This window comes from Argiope bruennichi, chromosome X1 (genome assembly GCF_947563725.1).
Source record: "Argiope bruennichi chromosome X1, qqArgBrue1.1, whole genome shotgun sequence".
Classification (NCBI taxonomy): domain Eukaryota; kingdom Metazoa; phylum Arthropoda; class Arachnida; order Araneae; family Araneidae; genus Argiope; species Argiope bruennichi.
In genome coordinates, this window is record NC_079162.1 from 52,597,180 (window position 1) to 52,621,573 (window position 24,394).

Here is a 24,394-nt window from a genome sequence, read left to right on the forward strand (position 1 = left end):
ATGTTTTTATTAGTTTCTTTATGATTAAAAATAATTTTATAATTAGCCGATGATTCATTAATGGCAGAGTATTAAATATACTTACAAATTTCACATTAACTTTTTTATATTAATGGTATATAAGGTATAAACGTAATGCATAATTAATTTAAATCAAGGTAAATATGTTAATTTACCTTTAGTTTTACTAGCTTGTCTCCGGCACTTTGATTTATTACTTATTTCTAACCAAATATAAAATAATTTAATTTTGTACAATTAATTTATACTTATTCGAAATAAAATCTGAAGCAGTGTAGACTAATACTCTTGAAAAGCAATGCTACAGCCGAACCAGTGGCGGATGTAAACATTTTGCGGCCCAAAGCAATGCAGATTATTAGGTCTCTCTTTTAATAAAATGCTTAATTTAGTTTCCAATTTCAACACATTTTTAACTTTAAACAACATGTTAATGACTTATATGAGGTTTATTTTAATTTTAATTTTAGTAATTTCGTGAAAATCTAAATATTTTTATTTATTTATTATGACTCAACTACGAGACATTCACTTTTGTCAAAATATTATTTAAGAGGATGTTTGGAGTTTATAAATATTGAACATAATGAAACATATAGGAACCAGACCAATTGTACTTGACAAAGTTTTAGTATTATTTTAATATTTTATAATTTATAGGATTTGTATTTTTTGAAAATTTATTTATTTGGCAGATAGGCTAACAGCGTCTTTTCAATAAATCTGCCAGCAACAGCTGCTTCGTCCGAAATTTACCTTTTTACCCTACTTTTAACGCACTACACCCTTTGAAATTTCTTACAAACCACATCTCGTAGAAGAAATTAGTAACTACACGTCACTATCTTTATTAAGAAATAATTCACATTCGATCCCGTAAGATTTTTGCCAATAATTTTGCACAGTAATTTACGAGTTGATAAGAATAATTCTTCACATTAAATTACCAGTTGTTTATTTCTGCAATATGATCCATTATCTTAAAACGCCTAAAAGGAATTTTAAAAAATGAAATATACTGCAGAAACTTCACTGCCATTCAATAGAAACTGAAATATTCACATAGCTTCTGCAAAATGAAGAGGGACAGCTATTAATAGCAATTTTTATTCACTTGAATAGAATTCATATTTATTTATATATACATTGCTATGTTGAAAATTTCTTTCAGTTTACCAAATTATTTTTCTCAGTAATAATTTGTACTGAAATTCAAAAAATATTGTTACAAAATTTTCTTTGACCGACTAAATTTTTCATGAGATACTGAAAATTCACTAGCTGAACATTCCCCTTCACCTGTTTTGGTCTGCATAGAATATAAACATTCTTATGAAAAGAATACAATATTAGTATAAAACACTGTTTACAACACATCTGTTGAAAATTATTGCACACAAATACAGATAATACATTAATTTGTAATATCTGTTTCCACTACTTATTAAGTTCCCAGAGAAAACTGTTTAGCGATAAATGATCATTCATGTTGGATTTTGTAAAAAAAAAAAAAAAAAAAAAAAAAAAAAATGCAAGTCTTTTCTTTGATATTGTATGAAAAGTTCGCAATACTTTACATACAAGTAAAATTGAAAGAGATTTCTCTGAAATTCAAAGACACCAAAAATCTGAAAATGCTTGCTTCTTCAAAAATTTCTGACTTATTCTTCTTATAAAGGACTTATTCATTAATTATAAAGGCCAACACGTCAAAACATTCATCAGGATTATAGTTCTTTTACTAGTAAAAGTGAATGACATGAGTACAAATCTGTATTAGCATATAGCAAATTTTGTTTTCACATTAAAAATCTCTAATTCTAAGAAACAAAACTTTGATTTTGATTGAAGTACATTTAATTCAACAAAATGTTCGTTTTTGGGCGATTCAACTATTATACAAATGAACATTAAAAATTTAGTGAAAAGTTAACAAGAATTAGTTTTACATCTTAAAGATTGACTAGTTAATAAATATCATATAATTTATATAAAAATATTTACCAAACACAAAAAGTAATTATATTTTTCTGAAATCTACTTCTCATGAAGTATCAAGTAAAATCCTGGCCGTATAAGATAATAGTTATAAAAATATTTATGAGATCATAACATATACATACAATTCCCTCTTCCACGAAATAATGTCAATATTAAACCTGGCTTTTATGTACAAGAAATGTGAATCCACATTATGTATTTAGGAACTAAATTATGGCATCAAATGTAAAATAACTATAGAGGTTTCATATGAGATTAAGTACTGACTTTTTATGTTTAATTCAGTATTTTTAAAATAAATATAAATCAGTGGGTATAAAAAGACACATATAACAAAAAAATTCACAGATAATTACACATAATTTAAAGACCAGTACATTTAAACAAAATCAAAAACAAAGATTCATAAGATTTATGTAAATGGTTTCCCTCAAAAACATTAATGAAACATTCCAAACGAAAAAATCTGCAAAAGGTTTATCTTTCCAAGGTAATTTCTATTTTCATATCAAAATGACTAAGTTAAGATGAATATTGCAAAGGCAATCTTTAAAGAGTTAACACTTTTTTTTATGAACTAATCAAACAAAAGCAAAATTATTGCTATTTCAATAGAAATTTATATGTGTGAGAAGTAATTAAATTTGCAAAAAGAGGTAGTTCCTTAACAGAATTTAAGAATAAATATAATACTCAAACACAAACAAGAATTTTTTCAGTAATGCAAAATTAAGCAAATTAAATTTCACTTACAAAATATATCTTTTATATACACATTAATTTCCTTTTATTGAATAAGCTCCAATAACACAACCATGGCTTTATTAAACTCCATTTAAATTCCTGAAACAGAACATAGGTAAAATTCTAAAATTAAATATTAAGATACATTTAAATAACAAATATTAATGAATAAATTGTTCTGTATTTACATACATACAATACATGAAAATGCATGCTTCACAGTGAATAATGCATGCAGCTCTAATGAAGTCGCTTTAACAGAGGTGATATCACATTTTCAAAAATCACAATAATATGTTGATAAACAACTAGTAATGCAGAGCTTTTTACAGAATACACACAATTATAATTTTTTGACATTCACACCACCATCGTCTTTGTCATCTCTAACGGCTGAAATCATTTTTTCCATAACAACAGCTAAAATTTTATCAAGTGGATCCATGCACCCTCTTTGCATCCACTTAGGTATTGTGACTCTGGCATGTGCAAATCCTAACTTTTGCAGAATATAGTCTACACCATAGGGCTCTATTCCTTTCCCAGCCCAGGACAAAAGCCTATGCAATATAAAACAAAAATACATTAAATTCCGTCAAGTGAATGTAGAAACAGTAAATTAATATTTAAGTAATTTTGAAGTAATTATTAAAAAGATTTATATTCCAAAAGAAATACACAAATAGTATACATATCACACCTCACAGTAGGTTCTAAATGCCATGTGTGACACTGGTAACTTCTCCAATCTTTTTGCAAGGAATCTGTTGGATCAGCCATCTTAAGTTTCCGGTCACTGTCTGGAGAATGAGATTTTCCAAATGTACTGACTACTTGAAAGAATACAGATATTAATATTCATATCAAAGTGTTTTTAAAAAACATTGAAAATTAAACTTCCATTTTGGACGTAATGTATTGTACTGGTCCCGAAACCTTAAAATCCAAGAAATGACGTAATTAATGAGTCGCGTTAAATATTTTGCTTGAAATAAAAATTAATTTACTATTAGAATTTTCAAAATAAAATATTTAAAATACATAAAATATTTATTTTTAAAAATATCAACTCCTTTCTTCGATACCACTTGGAACAGTTTGTTAATATTATAGAGGCTAAGCACATTTTCATTATGCTTTCTTTTAACAGATTCCACAAATCAGAAATTAACAATTCCAGCGTTAACTGATTTTATTTCGTCTTTATTCTCTGGCTAACATTTTCGTGCCACATTTCTTCTATTGAAGACTAAAGTAGAATATCTCATAAACAGCGGGCAACAGTAAGAAGAAGAAATTTCTTATGTAAAAATCCAGGCTTATGGTTTACAATAAATGCTATCAACAACTATCTAAAGAAATCGCCAAATCTTTGTCGATTAGAGACTCGAAATAACTTTTTTAGCTTTCAAAGTACTTTCCGGTTCAGTTCTTTGCTTTTGAATTATTCAATGCAACGTTCTACAATATGTTTGTATAATTATGGATGCTTATTTATTAATGAAAATAAGTAAGGTGTTCGAATTGAAATGATTAAAAGAAAATAAATGGTGAAAGCTGTATAATAATCAATACGAATCTAAAATTATTTTTTCTTGATAGGATTCTCTTCAACATAAATTAAATGAACATTATTATTTTCATTTTAGGATTTAAAAAAAAATCCTAATTTGCAAAGCTGTACATGCGCAATTGGTGAAATTCTTTTGACATCAAATTTGGGGAGGGGGGAGGATTAAAGAAGGTAATATATAGACTGCTTAAGGGAACTTCCATAAGAACTTATAGTCTTGAAAGAACAATTATAATAAATAAAATCAAAATCAATAAGAGGGAATCATACTCAAGATGGATAGAGGCAAGAGTGTATCAAGCAAAACCTTCATCATTCGATAATAATACTTGATCCAACTTTTACTCAATTTTAATAATCGTTATTAATTTCAGAATTTTTTTTCAGCATCTCCTTTATCTGTTCTAAAACTTACAATCGGAGCCTTTTCGTCATTTGTCATGCAGCTCCAACAAAAGCATGTCATGCATATCCATCATGCACATTCCATGGTTAGTCTTTTGTCATCCATATGTTATGATGACAGTATAATACTGATAAACTTAATTACTATGTATAAGTTTGCATTTGCATTAATAGCTTGAAGTTTATAAGTATACAAAGAAAATTTGTTTTCATGAAACCTCTTTTTGATTTTAATACATTTAAATAAGAACTATTTATAATTTTTAAACAGTGTACATTAATGGGTCAAATATTTATCATGTAAAATGAAGAACTCTAATCTTTTGTTTACTTCCTGCTGTGAAATATTAATACTTTCTATTTTTTTTTTTTAAATTCTTGAATAAAAACTTTTAAGTAAACAAGCATTGCAGATAGCTATGTACTTATTTATGAAAAAATTAATCTAATTTAAAGCTAGATTAATTTAGCTTAAAGCTTTGCCTTATAAGCAAGAAACAGAGCACAAATTAGCCAATTCACAACTACTATAGCAAATTAAAAACAACTGTTATCAAATGGATTTTAACACCGATTTTACTTCTGAAAATAAACGTCAATAATGTCATAACCGTGTAACACTTTTAAACAGAGATGACAGGCGAATTCTAATCGATGCATTCAGTTGGATAAAATTAATAATGGATAAGATAATGCGAAAACCCCACACAATGTACTTCCTTCAACTGATATGTCAAATTCCTTTTCATAATTAAATCTATTAATGGCTCCGTTTTATTTATTTATTTTTTGTTTTTTTTTTCAGAAAAAAAAAAGCTAACGAATTAAAATGGAACAAATAAAATATTATGCAAATCAACAGACGTGGATCAACATTGCTTTGGATTTTTAAGACGATTAAAAATAAGAAGTGCGATAAAAACATGTGAAATTTTTCTTTTTATTCATTTGTTTCAAGTACATAATCAGAATAATTCTAACCAGAATAACTTGTTAAATTTGAAAACATTCATTACATCTGAGTTAGTGAATAAAATATATGTGAATCGCAAATAATTAAAAGTTTAAAAAAACCGTGCATTTATTTTCATTTATTTTGGAAAAATGACATAAAATAAGAAAAGACGTTACCTTATAATTTATATTACGTTAATATATTAAAATTACTGACAAATAACTTAGACCTACTTTCTTTTTCCTTTATGTAGGAAGTAATCAAATCATGTAAGAAAAAGAAAGCTTCAGCATCAACAGCTACAAATATATGATCATCGAACTCAGTCACAAAACTGCATTCAACAGTTGGTTTGGGACCTAGAATTGAAAAAGCGGGATATATTGACAAATATAACTCAATGTAAAGTTTAAAAAAAACATTAAAAATAATTAAAACTGTACCTATAAGTTCAATCATTCATTATACATATATTCATACGAAAACTATCTTCGATTTGTTAACCATTAAATCTCTGATTTCAGACAAGAGTAGTAACGTAAAAAATTTTAAAAATTTCAAATATAACATTAGCATATGATAAAAAAAAACTCTGTAACTAAATCTTAATTATTTAATATATACTTAAATACGTCAAGAAACTAATTTTATGACAGCATCTCTCTTTCTTAAAAAAAAAAAAAAAAAAAAAAAAAAAAACCTATTGATATTATAACACTAAAAAGAAAAAAGGGCAGTCATTCTATAGCTTCTTGGTAATTCAGACGTCTGTTATTTTTCTAGATGATTTCTTTGCTCAAGAAAAGCCCTTTTGTAGAAATGTTTCATTAACGTGCGAGCTGATTCTTCTTCATTCTATTTCCAATATAGTCTTGATGGCTGCTGAATACTGAAAATTGCAATTTGCAATTTTTACTGCATTTTAAATAAAGAAGGCACATCCGGCTGCACATTGCAGATATTTGAAAAAGGCATGAACAATTAACAGCACAGTTAAAATTCAAGCAACTATCAAAAAATTAAAAATTATTCTGCTTTGCTAAGTAAATCTTTCCTTGGAAACTTTTGTTCCAATTTTATATAAAATGCTTTGAATAAAAGCATCTTTTATTAAGAAAAATTTTCCTAATCGATCACATCAAAAAAATTCTGAAATTTTAAAATGTTTTCTTTAAACAGTGAAATTTAATTTTTTCTAATACATTAGAAATACCATTAAGTAACATAAATCTTGAAATTGCACAATGAATGTTTGAAATCAAAGTATAAAAATTCAAACATTTTTTACCTCCAGTAGAAATTGGTTTAGCTGGTTGGAGATGTTCTGTTTTTAAATGCAGCTGCATGCTTGGAAGAGCAAATATTACTTCCATATTATGATTAAATTCAGGTCCCTTGGATGGCATTGAAACACGTCTATTCTCGCTGGTACTTTCACGATCGTGCTCCAATACAGGAAACCTACCCACATCTAATATATATGAAAAACAATGATAAAAACCTATTCTTACACTAGCTGGAAATCATAAACAATAATATGCAATAATATGAAACAATATATATATAGATAGATAGATACAAAAATTGATTTATTTAATTTATCGTCAAAAATTGAATAATAAACTGAGCATTTTTTTTTTTTTTTTTTTTTTTTTTGCAATAACAGCTGAGGAAATGTAAAAATATTTTGGGTGCTACAACGTAAGAAAAGCATAATTATTTGGAAACTTCGAAAGGATGCAAATTACATCATAGAGAAAGCTGTAGAAAGAAAGAAAAATTGTACAAAAGCATGCACTATCTATTGTCGTTGTATTACTGTTGTTTTTAAAAAAATACTACCACCATCACCCTTCATTTACCGAACAAAATTATTCTGACTAAAATTTAATTACAAAGAATAGTCTATCAAACTATATATTACACCACAATCTCACAGTCCACCAAACAGAGCAATAATTAACTTTCTTCTGAAAATATAAAAATGGGAGTGAAGAGAAAATTTCCAATTTTTCACAATTCATTTCTAAAAGAAAGATAACATTTTCGTTACTAAATTTACCCCTTTGCTCTCGAGGCCGTTTTCGCATGGACGAAACAGCAATCCGTGACGTTTTGTAGCGCTTTGAATTTCTTAGCTCTAACTTAAAATTATTGCACACGCAATTTAGCGTATAAAACTTTGATATCACACACTTTATTAATCTTTAAACTACAGGCTATATTTCAAATGTATGCTTAATTTTTTAAAAGAAAAAAATACTTATAACCGCGCATCGAATTTCCGCAACAAACAAAGTGGTAATCTACCTCAAGTTGCGGCATTAAATCATGTGGTGAGTGAGAGTCACCTTCCAAGGGCAAAGGGTTATTCTAGATATTAATACTTTTATAGAATGCTTCAGCTTTACAATTTCTCAGCTGGCTATATCTAAAGGCGCTTAATTAAAAATAAATCTTTAAAAATGCTAGTTACGTGCTTTCGACAAGGAATTAAGATAAATGAAGCCTGAAAATTTGATAGCAGTTTTTACTTCGAGAGAAATAATGCGTTATTATCAAGACAGATGAGATAGAGAAATAAGATATAGACAAATGAGACAGAGAAACAAGATATGAAAGACAAAAGTCTTTCATGTCTATGCTTATTTCTTTGAACATAAAATAAACCTTTTGGAGCAACAGATCAACATTTGATCTTACTCTTTTCCATTTATAGCAATCAATTCAGTTTTTTAAAAAAAATGTAAAATCTATTAAAATTTCCCATAAGATTCGCTCACTCCGATAGAATTTGCAAAAACAACTGGAAAAATATCCAAGTCGAGAAACTCTGCAAAAAATATTTATGATGAAAATTTCATGCTCCTGGGTAGTAAAATTTGTTAAAACATAGAAAATTACAATACTTTGTGGTAGATACAAAGAAAAACAATAACCAATCCATTAAAAAAATTACAGCATTACTATATTTTATAATGTTTTCTTAAAATAACTAGGTGTGTCATATTTATGAATGTAAAAAAGATTGTAAAAAATATTTAAAATTCATAACGCATCTGAATTTTAATTCATCGTGAAATGATAATCTTCCTCAAGTGAAGAAAATATAGCTCAGAATAAATAAAGATGACGTCTACAAAGATGACTTCTAAAAAAGACCTTTATTCATAGGAAGTTAAAATGTAATGGAAATGTAACCTCAGTTTTTAGCAATAAATCCTCAGATTCCCAAAACAATATTATTTTAATTTAAAATATAGCAATATAATGCTCTTATATTTTATGAATGATATCTTTTTCAAATTGAGAAATAAATGAAAATAAATTACTCTCAAAGCACTGCAAATCATAGAATATATTAAGAGAGAATTCATATATAATCATAAATAATATTAAAGTATCAAAAAACAAGTTGTAGGGAATTATGGGCCTCAACTACAAGAGGGTTCACACAATAAAATTTATGAATCTGTAAATTTGTAATATCGTGTCTTTTAGCAGATCTTTTAATATTAATCATGAAATATTATTCGTATTATTATTTTAAATAAAATATTAAATAAATTTATCAAACTGCATTAATGGAAAAAAGTTTATTTATCTCTAAGTAATAGCTTAATTATACACTTTCTTTCTATCTAGTGTCATATAAAATATTCTGAAACCAAATTAGAAACATGGAATTTTTCTTGGTTTAAAAAATGATAGCAAAGAGGGAAAGTTTCGAAATTGCAGCATAAAATATAAAGGTTGTATCAGAATTTTACTTGTTTTGCAACAGTAAGAAATTTATTATACTAATATTTCTTTCAAAATCTCAGTGCAGAGAAATGTTTTTTTAACTTTTTAAATAAATAAACATATTAAAGAATATATCTACCAAAATAAATTAGCATTGACTATCAATCTACACTACAAAATTACATATATATGCAATGCAATAAGCGAAAATAAATTCAAAAGAGGTGAAAATCTAAGAGCGAATTCAAATATTTTGCGAAACCTTCAGATCCATGCACATCTTTTTTTCATATGTTTAAAAATGAACTGAAAATGGGGCAGTTAATAAAAAAGGTCGGTATTACGGGTAAGGAATGTGGCCATAATATACAGAGATTGCAGTGTTCTTGGGTGTGACAATACCTCTTGGAAATACAGCACACAAGTACATCTGAAAGAAACTATTCCTCGTGTTTAATGTCAGCCAAAAGATGGTCCTATCTAAAAGGGACTGTTAAGATGCAAGATGCATGGTATAGCTCCTTCCCATTAAAGCTGAAAATAATTACTATTATACAGTTATGCACAAACAGGTCAATTTAATTCTGAATGAACTTTTTACAGAAGACTCCAGTGTTTAGAATTATTCAGCCTTATACCCTGACAACGTTCTCGGATAAGGCAGTTCAAAACCAGATGAGATTTTAATGGATTAAAGTGGGTCTATATCAGAATACGGATAACTGGCATTGTGTTGTATGGTCATATAAATTACACATCTGCTTGTATGCAATGGCACACGTTTCCGCATCGCCAGGAGAAATGGGTCATCCAGACTGCATGCTAAAACAAGTTCAGATCAACGGTAGAAGGAGATGTTGTGCTAGTGTGAATATGTATTTTGACCACTGTCATTAGAACATTTGTGAAAATCAATAATCAAATGAAGATAGAGGTCCATTATACCATCTTAGAAGATAAAATTGTCCTTTCTGGGAACTTTCTTTATGGATAGATCTTAATGGCGGAACTTGATTACCAAAATGGAAATTGTACCAAGCATCAAACCAAATACATTTTATGATTGATTCACAGAAATGAAATTCACGCTCCACAACTTGGGCAGTCAATTTGCATGATATAAACATTATCAAATAAATCTGGGACCCTTTGGGAAATTGTTATCAAGAAGAGCATTACACATTTATTGAAATAAATAGCTAATATGATGGACGTGTACACAAAAATCATTCCAACTGTTATTCAGCCTAATTTTGATAACATATGCTGTAAGATTCTGTCTGTATCAGAACAAATGGAGATATGATTAAGAATTATATTCAATAAAACGCAAAAATGTAACATTTTTCAAAGTGTTTATATAAATATAAAACCAAAAGATTAAACAAATTAATTAACTAAAAAGATATTGGTCGTTTTTATCGTTTTTTTTAATATTACATAATAAAAGGCATTACCATCCAATTCACTAGTAGCAAATGCATAATGGAACCATTCATGCATACTCCGAAATTGAGGGGGAAAGAGGACATTTCTAGAAATACGACACACTGTTGCCATGCTGGCATGTTGAGCAGTTTCTGTAGAGCTGTTTCCAAGAGCATAAGACAAATTTTGAACAATATGTGTAGCTACACTACCTGCAAATAAGAAATAAGAAATTTAATATCTTTCATTCCTTTTTTACGATTATTACAGCAATGAGTTCATTTAAGGATAACAAAGCTCTGTAAGCAAAGATTAACAATTGATTTCTTCATTTTTTTTCTTCTGCTTACTTACATACTTAAATACAAAAATTATTAAAAGTAAATACAAGCAAGAAATTTTCATTTCTTACCAAATGGAATAAACTAAGCGATACAAAAAGAATTCCCTTGCATGTTTTATAAAATAGTTTCGATATTTCTAGAATTTTTTGTCGCATTTTGATTCCCATTTATTTCAAATAATAAGCAAATTTTCCCGAATGGATACTAATACCAAAGATTATGCTTGAAAAATAACAGTTCATTTCAATTATTTTTCTGAATTTCAAATATTTCTCGGAATTTTTTTAGGAAAAGCAAATTTTATAAATAAATTTAAAAGCGACATATATGTACTTACATTACAATAAAAATGAAAAAAAAATGCACCTATAATATAATGCCTAATTAAAATATTAAAAATATATCATTTACAGTATAATGCATTAAGTCAGGTATTCTAACAATCTCATTCAAACTTTCATTACAACGTAGTTTAACAATTATTATAAATTAGAATAAACATTTTTTTAAAATAAAAATAGATACATTTAATTAACAGAAACAAATCCAATTATGCGTTCTGATTTTAAATGAAATAAATAATTTTCAAAGTGCTATGAAAAAAAGTAAAAAATTATGGCCTATCTATGTATTACTCAAAGTATTTCTGTGTGTTCCATATATACATTTTTAATTATGAGTTATGAATTTTGGACGACTTAACCTTTAAATGATTAAATAATGACAGAATATATTATTCAGTTTTCTCAGCAACATGAAAAAATGCCAGATTCAGTGCATTGCTATGTAATACAAAGATTTCTTCACTATATTTCTCAAAATATAAAATCAGTACTTTTTCTTTTGCTCTAGAGTTTCTTAATAAACATAGAAGTAAATAATTAATAAATTTTTCATAAAAAAAAGATTTTTAAAATATGCATTTATTAGTTTATTGAAATGTAATTATTTTTAAATTTTAACCTCAACCTTTTTTTTATTTTAACTTAAAGACTAAAGCATAGCAGGAAGTGAATGAAAAATTGACCACAAAATTTCGTTTCTACAAACATAAAACAAATCAAATTAAACAGAAAGTTGTAAAAAAAAAATGATGAAGAGTAATAAACTGCTGATGATAAATCTAAAATGCTTAGCCGAATTATTACATCATTTTGCAACAGTTTATATAATAAAAAATGTCTGTATAGAAGTAATAATAATGTTGTTATAATACTAGCATGAAATATGCAATACTTTTTTCTTTCTGAAAAATTTTTTAACTTTTTTTCTTCTTCACAAAATAATAATAATAATAAAATGTTTAACAAAAAAACTCCAGTTGAAATACTTATACATACTTTATTTTCATTGCAAATGAATTATGGTAGAACCAATGCTTATTTTACATAAAAACAAGTTACAATTGAATTCTACTTTTAAAAAAACTTTAGTCCTCAAAAGTAAAAATACTGCAGCTTAAAATATGTCGTAAAACTTGCATTTTCATATGAAGCAACATGATCTAAATATTGTTGTAAAAGAAAAAGAAAAGTATTGAGCTATCTCTTAAATCTGGGATGTAATTTAGCAACAACCGCAATATTTCTTTTATTTTACCTAATTAAATCAACAAATTATTTAGGAAATAAGTAAATCATTTCATTTGCATTCGAAATTTTTTATGCACAATTGTAAAATTTATTCATTAGAATTTAGCTTTTTACCATCATCTTTAACAACATCTTGAGCTTCTGTAGCAAATGATATAGTAGGTTTCCTCATGCTGAAAATAGCCCAAGCTTTTGAACGAAAGTTAATACCATGGAAACAGGCTAAGGAAATATTATAACCATGAAGATCCATTGTTCCACCCAATATAGTCCCCATATCTGGTAATGCACTCGTCATTGTGCTTAACTGTAAACCAGAAACCATGGATAATACTTTTTGCCAATGACGATGGTGCTTGGCTTCAGTTTCTGAAAAATTATTAGAAAAAAAATTACAATCTTTACATTTTATATAACTATGTTAATAATTATTAGAACTTTTAGCCATGCCATTAATTAAAGGAATATCAGAAACAGAAATGGTTCGGCCATACGAATTTTAAAAACGCAAAACGCAATAGATAATTTTTAAGCCTTTTTTATACAGCATTTACCATATCTTAAAATCTAAATACCATTTTTTTTTTCTCAAATCCTAACTAGACTCTTATAAAACTTAAAATGAAACAGTTAAAATGAATATGTGATATAAATAACGAAAAAAACATTACATTTTACACACACACACATACATACATATACAAAAACGTAAAAAGTAAAATAACTTTATGTACTACTAAGACAGGGTAAATCCCAAAGCCAATTTCTGAAAGAAGAAATACTCCTTCAAAGCCTTTCTATAAACAATTTACAATCTACACAGGGTTGCTACTCAAATTTATTTCTTATATACATATTTAGTATAAGAGGAAACGTGCAAACAAAACTCATGTACTAGTTGTAATAGAATAACAATATCCGTCTAGTTTTTATCAGTTTATAAGGGGAAGTAAGCAAAACTTCAACATTATCTGAAACGATGGTATTTTAAATGAATGTTTATATTTACATACAGAAAAAAAAAGAAATTCTATTTATTTATTGTGAATTTTGTTTTGCTAAATTCTATACATGTTAGAGAAAAAAAGATATTGATCGCTTATTTATTGTTCTCTAATTTCATAAAGCTGCACAATCTTAAGGATTCAGGTGAAATAAAATGAAAATTAACATTCTTGTTATTCTGATACAACTCATTTAATAATTATTTAACAAGAAAACATTACAATGCCTTTTTCGCCCCAGATTCATATATTTGGGCACGAATTTCTGTGCATTTTTTAATAATCCGTTTCATTTTTTTTTCTTTCGTAATAATTTAATTCGCAAAATTGCTTCTTTGCACTTGTTGGACTCCTCCCCCTCCTCCACAGCCCTGCACTTTTTTGGTTTTTCTAAAGCTTCATAATATCTCACTTGTGCTAATTTTGCATACTGTAGCAAATCTCTTGAGATCGGAACATTTATGACGTATCCATAAAAATTTATGGCATCATACACAATTCTTTTATACCAATGAAGGAATCTTCTTTCAGATTTTCAACAAGTATATTCTTGTTGATCCTAAATCCATTTTTCATAGTCGCATTGCCACATTACAAGAATTATTTTTACGACTTCCCAAAAATTAAAAAAACTTTTTGGACCTCAAACATTAGAACGGAACCATCTCAATAAATTTCTTCATTAAATTAATCAAACTGTTCTGTGTATTCTCATTTTTGTTTTATTCAGGAAAATTTCAAATTGGACCTTTGCACGCTCGGAACATGTAGGGTAAATGTGTATATTTTGAGAGAAAAGAACTTGAATTAAACAAGATACAGCTTTTAAAAGAGCAAAATGTTTGACCAGTTTGGGTTTTTTTTCTTTGAATTTCAATAGTTCCACTACTGTTCAAGCAGTTTGTAATCACTATTTCAATACCGATATTTTCTTCCCTGTCTTGGAAATTAGATTGACCTATGCAGATGAAAAGGTAAGTACGAAGAAAAGAGAAGAAATTACAAATTCCCTGTGATTTTCGTCTTTTAAAAAATACTTCAAAATTCCCTGTAGTTTCACTATTTTATAGATGATTTTTGAACTCCCAGCATTTTCCCGATCTTCCCGGTGCCGTGGTAACTCTGTAGCAGATGGTAAGATCATGAAGTCAATGAACAAACAGTGAATGTTATAATAAATGGGACTTTTGAAATTAGTAAACCAGTTCTTATTTCTGCGTACAAAGAGAACACTAGAATCAAGTAAGAATTTTGTAAATCAGTGTTAGTAGAAACGTACTAATGAGATAATGGAATGCTTATTTCATTTTAATTTCTAACAATGTTTGTTGAAAAACTAATTCAGCATGCAATTACATATGGAACTTGCTTTAGAAATAAATTACAGAAAGGAATGCTTTATGATTTCGAATATTATCCTCTGATAAAAACATGGGGCAAGTAAATTCAATTTTCATTCTTGGTTGTAAGCGAATTTTTCAGAGAGTATTTCAACAAACAAAACAATTGAAAATGCAAAACATAAATATTCTAACATACATTTACTCAATAAACAAATTATACAAACCTTCTGATGATTTTGATTTTCTTGAACGATTTTTCAAAGAATGCCTTTGAAGCCGTGGTTGCAAAGACGAAAACACGCGCTTACTACTGTGAAATTGTTGAGAGAAAAATTCCTCTAATTTGGAGTACATTTTTATTAAATCTGGTGTAGTTGATTTTGAAATTAAGAGTTGAAGTTGGTCCCAAGACAATTCCCCATTTACAAATATCAGAGCAGGTCTGGAAGCAACAATATATACCATAATTATTATCTTTATAGATCCACAAATGTAACAAAAAATATTGTTAAAATATTGAAAATAAAAATGTCACCTCTTTGTTGGATGACTAGAAATATGATCTTGGTTTAATACTGTACTGACTCTCCATTCATCTTTTAGAGTTATGTCCAAAGAGCTTACACGCCCCATCAAAACACTTGTACCCATATAATCTAGTCGAGATTCTAAAGCGCCCAACTTTAATGCCACAGTATGATCAGGCTCTTGACCCCATTCTTCTTTCAGGTGCACTAAAATATACAAATAAATGAAAATACTGGCCTAATTAATATTAAAGTAAAATAGAAACTAAAGATTCCTTTAAAAATTAAAAACACAGAGAACTTTGCTTCTTAAACATTCTTATTATTCCTAAAAATGCTAAAGAATAAAAACTCCAGCTGATATATGTCAAGAAACCCATTTTTGGCTGCAGATGAAATAATTTAAAATAACATATAAAAAATAACTTTAAAAAAAGTGAAAAGAGTATATAACTTAATATGATAAGTTCTACAAACACTAAATACTTCACTGCATCTTGTCATTTTTAACCGTCGTTCTGTAATGTTAATATTCATGCAACTAAATTGCTGTGCTAGTTTTAGTGCTGTCAACACTGTAGCACAACAAAAGCTAGTGAATTCATAATTCTTTAAACCTATCCTGTACTTAATTAACTGATTAAGAATTCTCTGAAGCGGCAGCCTTTTGCGTTTTAATGTCTGAAAAACCCTAAAGTTCATAAATCATTTTTGGGGGTACTTTGTATAACTATGTCCTAAATTGTTTACAAAACTGGAATGTTCAAAGTACAAATTGTTTTCAAATAAATAAAATAAAAAATATATCAGGACATCTTCAAGATTAAGACAAAATTAAATTATTATAACCAACAAATAAAAGTTCTTAGATTGATTGTTATTAATTACAATACCGCAAAGAAATCAAACAATTAAATTGCATTCACTGCTAACATTTCAAATTTCTTATAATATATATTTTATATATGTAATGATACTTTTAAATCTAATTTTAATCTTAATTGATTTCCTAATTTTTTACCTTAATTTAACCCGTATTTACTTCATTCTAAAACATTCTTTTATTTCTTGATACAAATCTCACTTTTTATTTAATTATTTTTAATACGTTCTCTATAAAACTGATGACATGCATTTACTCATGCTCCAAGTGAAGGGATAAAACTCCTTAAGACTTGAGCATACCTTTCAAAGATACCTAAGATTCCCTTCCCCAAATCGACACGTGTAGAGAAATTCCTATCAGAATCTTATAGTAAAAACATTGAAGTGAAAAATTTCAGTCACTTTGCTATTGTATTGCGATGTGAACCAACAACTGTTTATCATCACCTCTCCCCTGTACAAATTATGACTCCGAGTAAAATAAATTGAAATTAAACTTCGAAAGTTTCTTCTTTTCGGCCACGCATCAGCAAAATTATATATGTGTGTAAAAGTATTTTAAAATCTAATTTAAACTTAATTTCCAAAATTTTGTCTTAAATTAGCTCACATTAACTTCATTCCAAAATATTCTCTTATTTCCTGACCCCATTCCACTTTTTATATTTAATTAATGCAACAAAAGCTCTGTGAAAATGCCTTAGTCAGCGGTTCCCACACTCCGAGTGAAGAGATAAAATACTGTCCAGTTAAGCACATTCTTTTAAAAGATCCCTATGATTCCCTTACTTGTGATTGACACGTATTAGAAATCCCTATTTAAATCTCATAGCATGTATTCACAGGGATGAAATTTTCATTAGCTTTTTCTCATTTCGTGTTGTGTAGTTCTATGTTGTTCTCGGCGCTTTAGCTAGTACAAAAAAATCATGTCTCCTGGGACGAAAATAAAACGAAGTTAAAAACTCGAAAGTCTTTACACTGTCTTCGAAACTGCTTTCTGCTTCAAAATTATGCTTATATATATATATATATATATATATATATATATAATGGACTTTAATAAACTGCCAACTCACAGTTATAAAGTCAACCTGTTACGACTAACTACTAGGCAAAGTGTTCATAGAGGCCAGAGACCACTTAAGGTTCATAATAAAATATATATTATATAAATAATAACAAAAAAAAATTCATGAAGCTGAAACAATGTTTTTCTTACTGCATGTATCAATGCGACTCAATTCAATAGTTCCTCCAACTATTCCACCTTTACTATCCAGTGTTGATCCTTCAAGTCCAATAGAGAGGAAAAGGTTTTTATGTCCACTACTACCGATTGAAAGTCTTCCTTGCGATTTAAAGTCTCTAGTTAGCCACCTATAAGAACAACAAAAATCGAATTTCCAAACTGTTTATTATAAACTTCGCGTATTTACTATTCAAACAAGTCCAAGAATTTCGAATGTAAAATTAAAGATATGAAATAATACTGATGCCAAAATCATAAGGGAAAATCCAATTTTAATAAAATACAACTAAATATAAAGTTTTAAAAAATGCAGACCTGAATAAAAAAAATAAGTGTTTTTATATAATTTAAATATAAGAAATATCTGATAATTTGATTTCATAGTTAAAACTTTTTAAAGCATGGATGCAAGAATATTACAAGAGATTTGTGTGAAGTTTTAACATATGCTGTGAAAAAATAAATCAATATCATTAATTAATTTTTTTCCTCAATAAAAGTATTTTGACATAACTGAAGTAAAAACTATAAATACGAAATCAATACGACATGGCAAGAAAACATCATGCCGATTTTGCCAAAAGAGATAATTCATATTTGCTGCAAGTGGAATTTAAATATAAAACTAGCCAAATTTCAAGTTTATCAAATAAAAATTGAACAATGTCAAAATACTAACTTAATGCATACCAAAAAGATAAAACTACTAAAAATTCCATACATTTTCTAATTTTTAATAAGATAAAACTACCAAAAATTAAAATAAATTTTAAAAGATAAAACTACCAAAAGTTGTATACATTTTCTAATTTTTAATGAGAGAAATAACTATTAAAACAATTTTTAAAAAGATAACATCATATATTTACATAAATACGATTTAAATCTTGCATAGTACTTTTAGGACTATAAATTTTATTATATTATTATTAAAAAATGCACAATTTTCGTAATTACTCAAAAATTTATAAGTTCCTTATATTTCTCTCTGTTCTTCGTGAAATATGAGTACTATATGACCTATTAATATTAAATTTTATACAACGATTTTAAATTATATTGATGTTAAGCAGCAACAAGCTAATAGTTATTATTTATAACATGAAATTATGTAATGTCTTTTTGCCATGTCTTTGTTTGCAAGATGTTCCACTTTAACATTTTTTATTTCTATTTTACGTTAATGAACATGGTACTTCATAAAAATCTCATTAAAATTTTAAAATACAAAGATGATAGAGAAGAAAGTTTTCCTTACGTAGTATTTCCCATCACATTTCCCATATTCATGTGGACATTTAAACGAGACAGATTGACGGCAAATAAAACTAAAGTTTCCCACGAGCTGTTATGCCTACTAGAGTGAAGAGGAGACGAATGCTCTGAGGATGCACTATCTTTGCTTTCATCATAACTGGAAGACCCACTTTTTGAAGGACTGCGAATATCTAATTCAATATAAAAGTTAAGGTTATATATAATCAGTTTAAGCATTCATATGATTTGAAGATAAAGTTACCTAGTATCTGCAAATTTAAAGTACAATGTAGTAGGAAAAACTGCAGAACTAACTTTAAGACACATAAATAAAAACTTAACATAAAGCATAAATGGAAATTTTACAATAAAAGGTCATATTTGAGAGACGAAAAGTCGCTGGATAAGTAAGCACCTTTCACGAAAAGTACGGCAATGGCGGGTTTTTGTGTTGGCTACATCTCCACTGATGGAGTGTATCTTTTGCAGAGGGTTTGGAGCAGGAGTAGGTGATGGCCATTTTGTTACAAACCATCACAACAATAAAATCATTCAGTATTGCACATGGTTAGGTTGGTCAAAGGGTTCTTTGTTTATAGTTATAAAATAGAGTATGTGGAAATAACAAAACTCGATTTCTTAGGGCAAATTTGCTGTAAATAAAGGTAACAGAACATGAATAAAAACATAAATGGTAAGAAATTGTAGAATAATCAACATCGCAGAGTAGATAGAAGCATTTATTAAAAAATAAAAATTTGAAATACTTCAGAAACACATAAATTTCTTTCCAAAACAATTTCTGAAAGAACACAGAAAAGAAGAAACATACTCACCAACACCTCTTTTTGATTCTTGTACATTTCTATCTAAATTCAGCCAAAGTCGGTCTCTATGTCCATGATTAGAAATAAGAGGTCTCATGGGCTTCATAGACTCTTTAATATTTTCTGATGTAATAATATTTTTTATATTGTGAGAAGGCCTCGCAGAAGTTGATGAAAGTGGGGCACTTTCTGATGCCGTCGATGTTGTTAACCCACTAGTAGATGACTGAACATTCACAGGAGAAGAAAATGCGATATAATCAGCTTTACTTATACTTGGTGACATGGTGCCACTACTACTACTGGTTTCAACTGAATCTTCTAAAGAAAAAAATATTGTCGTTAATTTGAAGTCAGATGAGTCTCAAAAAATAATAGATGACACATAAAAAAATAAGGCAACAAATGTGTTATACATAAGAAATTTCTATATGAATTATTCTTATAATATTTTTGTTGTCAGCATCTCTTTTATTAAATAATTCAAGGCATTATTTCATAAAAGACTGACATCACAACAGATAATGAAATCGCAATAGATAGGATTTTTTTTCTACCTGTTTCTGATATAGCGTACTCAATTTACATTGAAACTCATTGTTGGTTTAAGTTGAAAACAAAAATGTAAACATCGTAGACATTGCAAAATGGATACGAGAAGATTAGGTTGAAGTTGCGAAAGTTCTCCATCAACTTACTCTCTCTAGGATAAATTATCTTTGCATATAAAACGTATCATTACTGGTGTAGTTCAATCCATAAAAGCAGTTAGGAAGCTACAGCCTAAAAAGTTAGTATACAACACAACAAACAGTATTCATATAAAAAAAAAGGATAACATTACTTACTGAAAATATAGAAAGCATGAATTATAACTGCTATTAAATACAATATATATATATATATATATATATATATATATATATATTGATACGGGTTTACTATTGCGTCAGGGTTCATTTTGATTTGTTGGTCGATGAAATGAACAGTCCTTTGACAACAACTTTACAGCCGAGACGAACACAGGAAACACACAACAAACAGTAGTCCGCAAGTAGTAATGGGTAGCAATAGCAACCAAAGCGGCCTGACAGAATTCAGCAGAAGGAGGGAATTCTCGTAGCTTCACTCTACGGCCTTTCAAAACGTCTGCAAATCTCCACTATCTCCTCGCTTTAGCTGTATCCAACTGCCGTCTCACTACTACACGACTGGATACTCCACACACGACACGATGCTGCTTCTACAATGAACAACAGGACTCTGCACACAGCTCAATTCGGCAATTGCTTGAACTCTTCACTGGACTGATCCAACTAATCACCGTAGACTCTTTACACGATTGATTTCGACTTAAGACTGCCTGCCTTTTATAGGCCCCGGAGGCGGGCCGTCAAGTTTCTGGACCAAGCAGGCGCAACTTGGTTCCGATTGGCTGAATCGCTAAAATTCTTCTGGATATTCTGGAAGTTTCCAGTAATATCCTTTTTGTCTCCAAATGGTCGCCAAGCCCTGAGATCACTGATCCTGCATTCGATCAGCATCCAACGGAGATGATTGTAAAATGTTCTTTCCAGTGATTAAACCAACCATGCCGTGAAGCAGCATCACGGATTTGTAACATTGCCCCCCCTTCCTAAGGACTGCACGTCCCGGGCAAAACAATCCTCAATTAGGAGGATTAAAAACTAATCAAATAATAATTCTAACTATTACAACACAGAAATACTTTACAAAAATACAACATGCAAATGCTTTACACAAAAAATAATAATGAAAACATAATTTTTTTTAAAAACGATTTTTACACTATTTACAAAGTTTATGAGACCATAGTCTAATTAATTAACTAGTTGAAACCATAATATGTGGCATGCCTGTCACAATGTACTACTACCTTCGGTTTCGACGAAGGTGATTTCCTTATATGAACCACAACGTCGTTCAGTCTTTTCAGGGCTGTATACGGACCGTCCCAGTTAGATTGAGTTAACTTGGGAGAGAGTCCTTTACGTCGAACCGGGTTCCATAACCAAACTTTGTCACCTTTGGTAAACTCATGTGTTGTTGCTTTCGTGTCGTTCCTTCTCGCGGTCGAAATGTTGATCCACTCCTGTGCAAAATTATGAACATCTTCAATATGTGCCTTGGAGATCTCGAATGTACTCCTCCGGCGATTAAGCCGCATCAGGCGGACGGCCGAACATGAGATCACAAGGAAGACGAAGTTCACAACCGAAAAGCATCTGCGAAGGGGTGTATCCGGTGGTTTCATGGATAGCACTGCGATATGCGAGTAGGAACAAAGGTACCTTTTCGTCCCAATCTTGCTGATTTCTCGACACTAGAAGAGAGAGGTTGTTCAGGATGGTTCTATTAAACCTTTCCACCATGCCATCCGACTGGATGTAGAGGGATAGTTTGAGTCGTTTTTGTCCCTACAATTCGACATAATGCTTTAAATACAGCAGATGTGAAGTTCGTTCCCTGATCGGAATGATTCCCCGAACCTTGACACCCATCTGCTAGTGTCAAAGCCTCTCGATCCGGAATAGAAAATGCTTCAAGCCACTTTGTGAAGTAATCCATAACGGCAAGAATGTATTTATTTGCTTCTGGAAGATCGGGTAAAAGGTCCCAAAATGTCAAATGCGGTCCATTCGAATGGCGCTCCTACATTATACCGATGCAACCTTCCACGGTTGCGTCTTTTTGGCTCCTTACGAGACACACAGGCATCACAGGATTGGCACACACCACTCTTTGACGTCTTCTCTAACCTTACTCCATTAGAAGTGTTCTCGAACTTTATGCAGGGTTTTCATAACTCCGAAGTGGCCGCCAGTTGAACTGTTATGCAACTCCTTCAAGATATCTGGAATCCTGGATCTTGGTAGGAGAAGCTGCGTCCACATCGGATTCTCATTTTCTGTATAACACATCATTTCTAATATGGAGAGAGTCCCAAAGCGCCCAAAAATGTTTAGTGGTAGGACTTAAGATGAAAATGTCCCGCCAATCTGGTCTTTTATTTGCAGATTCCTTGAAGTCTATTATGGGTCTAATATCCGGATATTTAGTTGGGTCTTAATGACATTCTCATCATCAGAATTTGCGGTTGAAGATGTCGTAATTTGGCGTACTATTGGGTTCTTATGATCGTATTTCCTTTCAATCCTGGAACAATAACGGCAGTTTTCTGTGCAGGACCTTCTAGATAAAGTGTCCGCGTTGCCATGCAACGTTCCCTTCCGATGCCGTATTTCAAAATCATCGCTGTACATCTAGCTGCTATCTGTCCTTCTGGATTTCTAAAATTTAGAAGCCAAGTCAAAGAAGCGTGGTCAGTTCAGATCAGAAATTTCCTGCCGTAAAGATAATGATGGAAATTTTCCACGGCTTTAACAATTGCGAGCAGCTCTTTCCTGGTGGTACAGTAATTTCTCTCCGCTTTTGACAAACATTTGCTCCAGTAGGTGATGATTTGTTCTTGATCGTCGATCTGCCCCTACAAAACAGCCCCTACACTGTTATTACTCGCATCAGTATCCAAAATAAATAGCTTGTCGGGTTGTGGATACGTTAAAACGGTGCCGATGTTAAGGCTTCTTGAAGGTTCTTGAAAGCGTTCTCACAGTCTTCGGTCTACTGGAACTTTTGCTTGGCTTCCGTTAACTTATGAAGCGGTATAGTAATATTCGAAAAGCCCTTCACGAATCTCCGATAGTACGTGCATAAACCAAGAAAACTCCTAAATTCGTGGATATCTCTCGGGCGAGACCAGTTCTTGACGGCAGAGATCTTATCTTGATCTTTTCGCACACCTTCTACAGAGATGATATGACCAAGGTAACTTACTTCACGACGGAATAAGTTGCACTTGCAGGAGTTTAATTTCAGGTTAGCCATTCTCCCTTCTTCTAGCACTTTCCGGATATTGTCTAAATGGTCTTCAAACATACACCCTACAATGATGATGTCATCCAAATACACCAGACAGTCTTCGTGGGAGAGTTCTCTTAACACTGTCTCCATTAGGCGCTCGAATGTTGCAGGTGCGTTGCACGAACCGAATGGCATGACGTTGAACTGCCAAAGTCCATGTCCCGTAGTGAAAGCCGTCTTCTCTCGATCTTCTGGATGAATTTCGACCTGCCAATAGCCGCTCTTCAGATCCAGCGATGAAAACCAGACGTTTCCGAATAGTGTGTCTAGGGTGCCGTCGATTCTAGGAAGAGGGTAACTGTTTTTCTTGGCTATATCATTCAATTTACGGTAGTCCACGCACAATCTTGTTGAACCATCTTTTTTGCGTACTAATACAAGTGGCGAGGCCAACGGACTCGTTGATTGTTCGATGACATCATTCTGCTTCATTTCTTTCAATAGTTTCCTCACCTCTTTCTGTTTTGCAAATGGTAGTCTTCTTGGATGTTGTTTGATGGGCGCATGATTTCCTGTATCGATTTTGTGCTGCGTCATTTTTGATGTC

General features: G+C 30.0%; 1 protein-coding gene across 1 annotated transcript in view; it reads right to left on the minus strand.

The window, feature by feature from the left end:
* Window positions 1-1,524: 1,524 nt before the first annotated feature.
* LOC129959052 (bridge-like lipid transfer protein family member 1) overlaps window positions 1,525-24,394 on the minus strand; it is a 133,609-nt gene continuing 110,739 nt past the window's right edge. Inside the window, exons 54-64 of the mRNA XM_056071845.1 lie at window positions 19,912-20,223; window positions 19,077-19,266; window positions 17,789-17,946; window positions 15,690-15,888; window positions 15,379-15,596; window positions 12,922-13,176; window positions 10,901-11,083; window positions 6,988-7,170; window positions 5,933-6,058; window positions 3,467-3,599; window positions 1,525-3,326 (exon numbers count right to left, since the gene is read on the minus strand). Coding sequence (XP_055927820.1) covers window positions 3,110-3,326; window positions 3,467-3,599; window positions 5,933-6,058; window positions 6,988-7,170; window positions 10,901-11,083; window positions 12,922-13,176; window positions 15,379-15,596; window positions 15,690-15,888; window positions 17,789-17,946; window positions 19,077-19,266; window positions 19,912-20,223 — 2,174 coding nt within the window. The 3' untranslated portion in view covers window positions 1,525-3,109. The remainder of the gene's footprint in view (window positions 3,327-3,466; window positions 3,600-5,932; window positions 6,059-6,987; window positions 7,171-10,900; window positions 11,084-12,921; window positions 13,177-15,378; window positions 15,597-15,689; window positions 15,889-17,788; window positions 17,947-19,076; window positions 19,267-19,911; window positions 20,224-24,394) is intronic.